An 11127-nucleotide genomic window follows, 5' to 3' on the forward strand; every position below is an offset into this window, starting at 1 on the left:
AGTGAAATAGCTTGGCTTCATAAATGTATTTAACAAAAACCTATTTTATTAATTTAGTTTTATCAAAATGTTTTAAATAAATGTAGCTTGGGCCCGAAAAAAAGACCTAATCGTGTGGTTGGTTACTCAATTTCTGTTCGTGGGTGATGGGTCTATCTCCGGCCCATATATTATTTATGTTTCTATTTTTATCCATTTTCACCTTTTTCATATTCATCATATCCGATTGAAACTGATCCATTACCTACGGATTTTTTCTTGTTCTTTTATACTTTTATGGTTTCAAGGTGAGTTGAGTATTAAAGGTGTGTGTACACTTGTTAAAATGGAATTAATAATCTTTATAATATAACTAGTGTTTCCCCCGGCGTGTTGCGCCGGGCAGGTCTATGGATGTTGGTAAAACCCAAGCGTTAATGCGGTAAATTGACACGAATTTGGTTAGTTTCGGTTACGTACGTTATGGTATCGGAATTAAAACAAAAAATAAAACAAAACATATATGTAAAAATTGAGGTGGAACAATGGGGCGACATCGCTCGTGCAATAGAAAACCACTACCTTCTTTTTGAACGGCCAAACGAATCCTTCAAATGAATTACTTGCTAACTTCACTACATCAAGATATGCTCGCATTCCGATCCGAGATACACCCTCACCTAAGGGCAACGTCCGTAAACACTCGTCCGAAAACACGAAAGTGTGATGAGATAAAACTCGTTCAGTTTAAAAATCCACACATACTCGTCTAACGACCTCCTATCATTATATGATGTTGTCAAAACTAAATAATGAAAACATAAATCAAACGTATATCATATAAAACACCTACCTTTAATCATAATAATTGATATCATAATTCATAGAATTCGAGAGAGACCAGTGGATAAAAGAAAGTAAATCTTGTAAACACCAGTACACGTGGCAAAACAAGGGCTCAAATCTATCAACATACCAAAAACTTCATCACACACACACATTTGGGGAACAATATGCATTTATAAAAATTTGGCGGGTATCATAAATCCATATACATATTCATACATACACTTTGTGACGCTAAACAACACAAACAACAAACAAACAGCAAATCAAATCAAATCAAATCAATGGAAGAAGAAGATCGTAGGCAGAGGCTTCTAGAGCGAGAACTGTATCAAATCGAGCAAATTCGTCAGCTCGATGACGAAGAATTGGAGATCGAAGAAGTCGAACACGGTCACCAATCCTCCGATGACGAACAAATCGAGTATTATTATTATTATTATTACTATTATTATTATTATTATTATGCCGTTTTTAGTTTATTATACAATTGAATTGGTTTTATGTTCCTTTTGTTGTGTAATTTGTTTGGAATTAGGGCTTAGGGTTTCGAATTGAGTCCGATAATGTGTTGAGGTCTGGTACGGTTTGATGTAGGGTTATTTGTGATAAAAATATTACTGTTGTTGGTTTGTGGAAGGATTACTCTAATTCGAACAAGTATTATTACACCGGACGAGTTCTTCAGGCGTTAAGGTTGTAGACAAACTGAACCGAATCGTACAAAGACTTGTTCGTGTTTGTTCGTTAAGGTTTTATTGGACGAGCGAACGGTTCGTGAACATCTAACTTAACGGAATCACTTGTCCGTGTTCGTTCATTAAGGAAATGAACTTGTTCGTGAATGGTTCATGTACACAAATGAACAGAAACAATGTTTTGTTTGATTTGGCTAACCAAGAATGGTTAGTGTCAAAAAACATAAAACGGACGTAAACCAACACAGTTGAACGAGCATGTTCTCTGTTTGTGTTTGTTCATTTAGTTAATCGAACAAAATTTCTTGTTTATGTTTGTTCATTTATTAACCGAACATCTCGTCGAACATTCAGGAATAGTTTGCCTAACGTTCTGTGTATTTACAGCCCTTGCTAACTAGCTAAAATGTGTAGATATGATGTATGAATACAAGAATTTTACTAACATGTATCAGGTTTTAAACCCTAAATATTGAAGTAAAGATGGAAAAATAAAGAGGATGCAGATACTGATGGCGTCAGGGTTGACCCAGGCCTTGGCCCAATTACCTGCTGTTCTGACCCGCTGATGTGCCCCATCGAAGGCCCAAGTTGAGCCAATTTGGTCGACAACTTGGATAACAAGCTGGAGTGTTTTTTTCTAGTATTTTTTATTATAAATTGTTTAAGAATTTGTGTTTGATTCAGTTTCCTTTTCCATGTTTATTGCCTAAAGTCTAGGCTAGGTTTAGGCTTTAAATACCTTTGTTTTCTGTTTTTAAAGACAGTTTTTGTTACGTATTTTTTCTGAATAAGAATTTACCCAGCTTGTTCTTGTGTTTATTTGAACCTTCGTGATTGCATACTGCATCAGTTGGTATTAGAGCACGGAGATCAACCATGGACGGACGTGGAAGACGCGCTCATCGACAGGCTCGTAGATTCGCCGACCGAGGCAACGAAGACTTTCGATGCGACCCATGTGACGACGAGATTGCACGTCTACAACAGCGGATCCGGGATTTCGAGTTGCAGAACGAGCCTTGTTTTGATGAAGAAACCGAGACCGACCCGAACATCTGGGATGGCGGGTACGGACCTCACAACCCTTTCGCGCAGGATGGGGAGAACCCATTCGGGCGACACGAACCCCGAGACCAACCAGACCCTCTTCGAAACTTAGGAATCAAGATCGAGATTCCCGAGTTTGATGGTAAAATCCAACCTGACGAGTTTCTGGACTGGCTTCATACGGTTGAAAGAATTTTTGACCTCCGCGATATTCCTGACAGGTACAAAGTTAAAATTGTGGCTATTAAACTACGTAAGTATGCTTCGTTGTGGTGGGAGCACGTGAAAAAAAAGGGGCTCAAGAAGGGCGGTCTAAGGTTACTACTTGGGAAAAGATGCGGAAACTATTACGTGAAAATTTTTTACCTCCTAACTATCGCCAAGAAGCCTTCTTGGATTATCATCGTCTCTCCCAACGGTCATCAACCGTTGACGACATAATTGCTGAGTTTGACAGGTTGAGAATGCGTTGTGGCGCCGAAGAGGAAGAAGAACAAGTCATTGCCCGTTTCTTTGGAGTCCTACGACCCGAAATCGCTGATGTAGTTCAATTACAACCCTATTGGACTTTTGATGAATGATGATGTCTGTCAGTTAGCCTTAAAGGTGGAAAAACAACTTAAGGCCAAAAACAAACTCCCACTTGCCCGGACTACCTCCGTTAGACCTAAAGCATCCCGAACCCCGTTTAAACCCGAGGCATCCCGGGCTGCCTCGAACAACCCGACGTCACGGTTTACCGCTCCCAAGACCGAGGGTTCATCCGTTGCCCCTTCCGGGGCTTCTCGGGCACCTACATGTTTCAAATGTGGGGGACTCGGGCATTTTGCTCGAGACTGCGCTAACACCCAACTAGTTATGCTCACTGAAGAATTCCCTCCTGTTTACGACACCGAAGATGATCAAACAAAAGATGAACAGGCTGAAGTTGTTTACCCGGATAAGGGTGAGTTCCTAGTGGTTCAACGGCTACTCAACACGGCACCAAACCGGACCGTTGACGATACCCTTTGGCTTCGCAATAACATCTTCCGCACTCAATGCACGGCGAAAGGTAAAATCTGCACAATTATTATTGATGGTGGTAGCTGCGAAAATATGGTCTCCACAACCATGGTCGAAAAACTTGGCTTAAAACCCGAACCCCATCCCGATCCCTATCAACTTACATGGATCAAAAAGGGTAATGTAGTAAAGGTAACACAGAGGTGCTTAGTCCAATTTAGCATCGGAAGCCGGTATTCTGACGAGGTGTGGTGCGAAGTAATCCCCATGGATGCATGCCATATCTTGTTGGGACGGCCCTGGCAATATGATCGACGGACCCAACATGACGGGTTTCAAAATACTTATTCGTTCAAAAAAGATGGCGTGAACGTGACTTTAGCCCCCCTTGACACCCACGCAACCGAAACCGAGGCACCTGTTCTTACTAAGTCTGCATTCTTGGACTTTACTCGGCACACGGACTCACCGATTATGTTTGCTGTAGTGATAGCTGAAACAAACCCAACAGCCCCTACGTCGCCAGCTGAGTTACAACCCCTACTTAACGAATTCCTTGATGTGTTTCCAGCAGAAATTCCTGCGGGTTTACCGCTGGTCCGGGAAATCCAGCACTGTATCGACCTTGTACCTGGTTCGGTCATTCCTAACAAGCCTGCCTACCGTATGAACCCAAAAGAATACGAAGAGTTACATCGGCAGGTTAGTGAACTTCTTGATAAAGGGCTAATCCGTGAGAGTATGAGCCCTTGTGCAGTCCCGGCCCTTCTGGTCCCCAAGGCCAATGGAACGTACCGGATGTGTGTTGATAGCCGAGCGGTCAATAAAATAACCATTAAGTACAGATTCCCCATACCACGTTTTGACGACCTCCTCGATCAATTACATGGGTCCGCGGTGTTCTCAAAAATTGACCTGCGCAGAGGATATCATCGGATACGGCTACGACCCGGGGATGAATGGAAGACCGCTTTCAAAACGCGGGATGGATTGTATGAGTGGATGGTGATGCCTTTTGGTCTCTCAAACGCCCCAAGCACGTTCATGCGCCTTATGAATCATATCTTTAAACCGTTGATTGGTCGATGCGTAGTCGTCTACTTTGATGACATCTTGGTCTTTAGTACCAATCTGCAACAACACCTACACCATCTCCGGCAGTTTTTTTTATCCTACGAGAGCAGAAACTTTATGCTAACCGTGAGAAATGTTGTTTCTTGTCACCCGAAGTTTTGTTTTTGGGTTATCTTGTTTCAGGTAATGGCATTTGGATGGATGAATCTAAGATCGAAGCAATCCTGACTTGGCCCACACCATCCACACTACATGAGGTTCGGAGTTTCCATGGGTTGGCGTCCTTCTACCGCCGATTCATCCGAAATTTCAGTTCGATTGTGGGTCCTATTACTGATTGCTTAAAAGGAAATTCCTTTCGTTGGAATCCCGCAACCTCAAAAGCTTTCGAGGAACTCAAGCGATGTGTTACTCAAGCTCCTGTTCTAGCACTTCCTAATTTTCAGAAAACTTTTCAGGTGGAATGCGATGCATCAGGCTCTAGCATCGGTGGCGTCCTTAGTCAGGAGGGCCGTCCCATAGCCTTTTTCAGTTAAAAGCTTAGTGAGGCCAAGCAGAAATTTAGTACATATGACAAAGAGTTTTACGCCATCATACGCAGTTTGGAATATTGGCGTCACTACTTGCTCCACACGGAATTTATTCTCTTCTCCGATCACCAAGCCCGTCGGTTTATTCAAGGGCAACTTAAGCTCAACCCCCGTCATGCTAAATGGGTTGAGTTTTTACAAGAATACTCCTTCGTCATTCGGCACAAATCCGGGGCTACCAATACTGTTGTTGATGCCTTGAGTAGGCGGCAGGCTCTTCTTACCTCACTTCAAGTGCGAGTGGAGTGGTTCGATAACTTTTGTACTTTGTATCCCGATGATCCCGACTTGCAACGATATGGGGGGCTTGTCGAGTCGCACCAACGGATGGTTATTCTCTACAGGATGGGTTCTTGTTTAAAGGAGTGCGATTGTGTGTTCCTAAGTGTGCGTTACGTGATGCCATTATTCTTGAAGGTCACCAAGGCGCATTAGCAAGTCACTTTGGACGAGATAAAACTCTCAAGTTGGTTAAAGAACGATTTGTTTGGCCAAAGATGAGTGTTGATGTTGCTCACATTGTTGATAGGTGTCGCACGTGCCATATTGCAAAAACTCATCACACGAATGCGGGTCTTTACACACCACTACCAGTTCCCGATGGTCCATGGGAAGATGTCAGCCTTGACTTTGTTGTAGGTCTCCCACTAACACAACGCAAGAAAGATTCTGTTATGGTAGTGGTCGATCGTTTCTCTAAGATGACCCATTTTGTTCCATGTGCCAAAACTTATGATGCAAGTCACATCGTCCGTTTGTATTTCGAGGAAATTGTACGCTTTTATGGGATTCCTAAGACATTGACATCGGATCGGGATGTCAAGTTTGTCGGGCATTTTTGGCGGACTTTATGGAGGAAATTGGGTTCCCGTCTTAATTTTAGTAGTGCTCACCACCCCCAGAGTGATGGTCAAACCGAGGTTACGAATAGGAGCACCACCCCCAGAGTGATGGTCAAACCGAGGTTACGAATAGGAGCCTGGGGAACTTATTGCGTAGTTTGGTCGGTGCTAATCCCAAACAGTGGGACCTTGTTTTGCCTCAGGCAGAGTTTGCTTATAACCGCTCTTCACATCGTTCTAAGGGTATGAGTCCTTTTATGATTGTGTACGGTCGCAACCCATTTACACCATTGGATCTTGCTCCTCTTCCTGCGGTTACTCACTATAGTGCAGAAGGTGTGGATCGGGCTGCCCAAATTAAGCTTATGCATGAACAGGTTCGCGACAAGATTGCCAATAACAATATCGTGTATCAAAGGAGAGCTAATGTCAAGAGGAAGAAATTAGTATTTCAACCAGGTGATCTTGTGTGGGTACACCTTAGCAAGGACCGTTTTCCGGGTGGAAAAGCGAGCAAACTACAACCCCGTGCTGATGGACCTTTTAAGGTTTTGGAACGTATTAATGACAACGCATATAAGATTGATTTGCCTGGTCATTATAATGTGTCTGCCACTTTCAATGTCGCTGATCTGTTACCATTTGTCCCGGAGCTGGATGACCCCTTTGACTCGAGGACGAGTCCTTCTGAAGAGGGGGAGGATGATGGCGTCAGGGTTGACCCAGGCCTTGGCCCAATTACCTGCTGTTCTGACCCGCTGATGGGCCCCATCGAAGGCCCAAGTTGAGCCAATTTGGTCGACTTCTTGGATGACAAGCTGGAGTGTTTTTTTCTAGTATTTTTTGTTATAAATTGTTTAAGAATTTGTGTTTGATTCAGTTTCCTTTTCCATGTTTATTGCCTAAAGTCTTGGCTAGGTTTAGGCTTTAAATACCTATGTTTTCTGTTTTTAAAGACAGTTTTTGTTACGTATTTTTCTGAATAAGAATTTACCCAGCTTGTTCTTGTGTTTATTTGAACCTTCGTGATTGCATACTACATCAGATACGTACACGAGTTTCACCTCATTTAGCTTAAATAAGTGTAATATAGTCTATATTTGGTTAATTTGTCAAGTAGTTGATAGATGTTGTATTTGAAGGAACTCTTTTATAATCGTTAGTGTATGACTGGCAGTAAAATGAAAAGGGATAAGCTGTCTGATTTATGTGTTCAAATGTTAAAGGCTACGATTATTTTTGTTGATTAAGGATTGAAATTTCTTTCTGGCATATGAAACTTCTCTATTATGTAGTTATTAAGCTTTAGTAGCATGTAGACAGTAGACTTGTAAAATTACTGAAAATAATGAGTTATTTGAATTTTGAAGACGAGATACGAATAAAGTAATATGGTTTAAAGTGGTATTATGCTATCCTCAAAAGTATGATATGCACTACTTAAATACTCTTCATCTCAAAATATGTAGAATAACGAGCCAATGTTGGTGATCATTTTTTAGGCTTTTAGTTATATATCAATATTTCTTCCCAATATTCTGGCTCTCTGTTTTGTATAGATTCTATTGAAAAACAATTCCAACTTTTTCTGAATCTCACTATTGCTAAACTTGGATAATGTAATGTGTGTCATTTAGAAGCTTTCATATGATCTTTTAATGTTCTACAAATATTTTCTTTACTTTTCTTTTCAAATCTATTCAAATTTAACACCTTTGGCTGCTTCATGACATAGTAAATATCATGTGAACGATAATTTGTAGCAGTTTAATATTACTTTATCTGTTTCAGTGAGCATGCATTTGGTGGAGCTTCTCTGCATCTAGCGGTTTTACATTTAATACATCTTTGGCTTCCATGCATTCTTATCTTGGTGGTAAGCATCTCATATATCAGTGCTTTTCATTCTTCCTCATTATATTAAAGAAGCCTAATTGATTATAAAATTAATTGCATAAAAATTTCCAATATATCAGAGGTTGAGGATACTCATAACAGGCTTGCTTTCTTGGATGGTGGTGTCATATTGCACGTACCATTATTTTATCTTGAAGGTAAACATCTTTTTCATGTTAATGTGCTTCTGGTTTATTTTCAACTTATGGATTATTTTTGTTATTTAAAATTCAGGTGTCGTTTTGTTTCCCGAAGCAACTCTTCCACTAAGACTAATTCAACCTAGTTTTATAGCCGCTGTAGACAGAGCATTGACACAAGTTGAGGCTCCTTCTACCATAGGAGTGGTATGTTAAAATTTTTTATATTAAACATTTTTTGAACTGTTAAAAGTTCTGTTTCTTTATTGATTATTATTATTTTTCAAGGTTCGTGTTTATAGAGATGGTGACACTGGGAGAATTAAATTTGCAACAACGGGAACAACGGCTGAGGTGTTGTCATAATTCATGCTTTAATAGTTGACTAATTTGCATTGAAAAGTAACATGAACAGGGCATGTTCGTGTTCGTTCGTTTATCTTTAACCAAACAAACGATTAGACATGAACAGTTAAACGAATGAGGTTTTCTTGTCCATGTTTGTTCGTTAAGAAAATGAGTGTGTTCGTGTTCATTTATGTTCGTTTGTTAATAGTATAAATGAACAGTTTACGACCTTAAATGAAAGAAGATAACTTAAAATAGACGAACAAACTTAAACGAGCGAACACCAGTTAAAAATTTTAAAACTAGTCTAGATTGTTGTGAGTCTAAAATATTTTACTGAGTATATGAACGAACCTAAATGAACATAAAGAAACAAAGAAACATAAACGAACAAACAAGACACATTCATGATCACTCTTATAACTAAATGAACAAAAAAAAAATTATATTCATTCGTTTATTAAATAACGAATTTCCTCCTAATGGTTCGCTAAATGCTTGGTTCTTTTACAAGCCTAGGCGCCACGTTAGAAAAGTAAGTCAGTACGATCAAAAGTCACCTCAATATTTTACTGAGTATATGAACGAACCTAAATGAACATAAAGAAACAAAGAAACATAAACGAACAAACAAGACACATTCATGATCACTCTTATAACTAAATGAACAAAAAAAAAATTATATTCATTCGTTTATTAAATAACGAATTTCCTCCTAATGGTTCGCTAAATGCTTGGTTCTTTTACAAGCCTAGGCGCCACGTTAGAAAAGTAAGTCAGTACGATCAAAAGTCACCTCAATATTTTACTGAGTATATGAACGAACCTAAATGAACATAAAGAAACAAAGAAACATAAACGAACAAACAAGACACATTCATGATCACTCTTATAACTAAATGAACAAAAAAAAAATTATATTCATTCGTTTATTAAATAACGAATTTCCTCCTAATGGTTCGCTAAATGCTTGGTTCTTTTACAAGCCTAGGCGCCACGTTAGAAAAGTAAGTCAGTACGATCAAAAGTCACCTCACACGCCATCATATTGACCAGTTAATGAAATTACCTTACATCAACTTTTTCGAGAATTGGTCTTGTAACTTTTACGGTTTTATGTAACATGATTAAAATATCAAAATGAATTTTCTTTTTGATGAATTCAGATTCGACAATATCGCCGGTTGGAGGACGGTTCAATAAACGTAGTTACTCGTGGTCAACAACGGTTTCGTTTAAAACGCCGATGGATGGAGCTTGAAGGAGCAGTATGTTATCAATAACACAAAGTATATCTAATTAATTAATTACGTAATAATTAATTAATACTTTTTCTACTTTTTTCCAGCCATGTGGTGAGATTCAAATAATCCAAGAAGATTTACCATTAAGGACACCACGAGACGCATTTGGAAAATTAACACCGTTAAGAAACTTATCTGGAACCAATGTTTCTCATTCAAAACTACTAGTTCATGGAAATGATGATTATGATTCTGATGATAGTTTTGTAAACGAGTTATCGTTAACCGAACGAAGATTGCATACCTCTGCAATCAAATCTTCTCGTTCTAATTTGTTTGGCGAGTCAACAAGTAGTGACGATGATAGTCCCCATGGGTGAACCCCAACCTATATTACCTTTTAGAAATAACAAAAGCAATAGTTGAACGTTATTTATTGTGTATTCGTACGATACAGATGGTTTGATCTGTTCACATATTTGAGCTTTAAGTTTTAAAAGGTGAAAATTTGGGTTATGTGGTTTCAGTATTTTTGATGATACCAGTATCAGACTGAAAAAATCGGTAGTTGAACTTTAGTTATTATGTACTCGTACGATACCGATGGTTTGATCCCGTTCACATATTTGAGCTTTAAGTTTTAAAAGGTGAAAATTTGGGTTATGTGATTTCAGTATTTTTAATGAAATTTATCACAAACAAATATGTAAGGTGATTCAAAACTTAGATCATTGTATGTTTGCCAACAGAAATTTGGCATCTTTTGTCATAAATATGTAAATAGTACATGTTCTAAATCATAAAAAGTACTTTTGCAAGTAAAAAAGTTACCTTATTTTATATATTATTTACAAATTATGTTATAACTAATTTAAAGGGCATAATCCATATGTATAGCGAGATCATCATGGGATGGTGGCGTTCAAGGTTGTTTGTGAAACAATTCTTCTAGTGTCATTCGGAGCAACACTTAAAACTCTTGTTGTGTCGCCTCCCACTCCACTTGCATCATCACATGATCCCATGCCTCCAAATCCCTCGCCTCCAATGCCTCGGTTCCTTCCACATTCTCGCATATATGCCTCTTGATCCCTGAGCATCGACTTCGGGATTGTTGTAAGTCAATATTATACAGGCATAAATAAACTATTATACAGACATAAATAAAGAAAATCACATAATATAAGAAATTGATTCAAGTGCTTAAACATACAAGTTATTAGCTACATTTTTATGACATTTACTAGTTTAATTAAATTAATCTAGTCGGGTGATGATTAGAAACCAGGTTGATCGCCTAATTTTTAGTGGACATTATTGGGAGGTGACTAGTCAAATGGACAAAATGTGTCTCAAATGAACAATTTGGGAATCCCTAATTTTTATATCCCATTAATTATTAGATAAATTAAATT

General features: G+C 38.8%; 1 protein-coding gene across 1 annotated transcript; it reads left to right on the plus strand.

Moving 5' to 3' along the window:
- The first annotated feature begins 1109 nt into the window (after positions 1-1109).
- On the plus strand, positions 1110-10092 carry LOC143631827 (uncharacterized). Its single transcript, XM_077100454.1, has 7 exons — positions 1110-1249; positions 7911-7960; positions 8061-8138; positions 8215-8327; positions 8409-8474; positions 9635-9736; positions 9817-10092. Exons 1-7 carry the CDS (start codon positions 1110-1112, stop codon positions 10090-10092), a joined length of 825 nt encoding a protein of 274 aa, XP_076956569.1.
- The last annotated feature ends 1035 nt before the right edge of the window (positions 10093-11127 follow it).

Source organism: Bidens hawaiensis, unplaced genomic scaffold (genome assembly GCF_021521415.1).
Source record: "Bidens hawaiensis isolate Kalapana, Puna unplaced genomic scaffold, B.hawaiensis_p1.1 tig00006258_1, whole genome shotgun sequence".
In the NCBI taxonomy this organism is placed as follows: Eukaryota; Viridiplantae; Streptophyta; class Magnoliopsida; order Asterales; family Asteraceae; genus Bidens; species Bidens hawaiensis.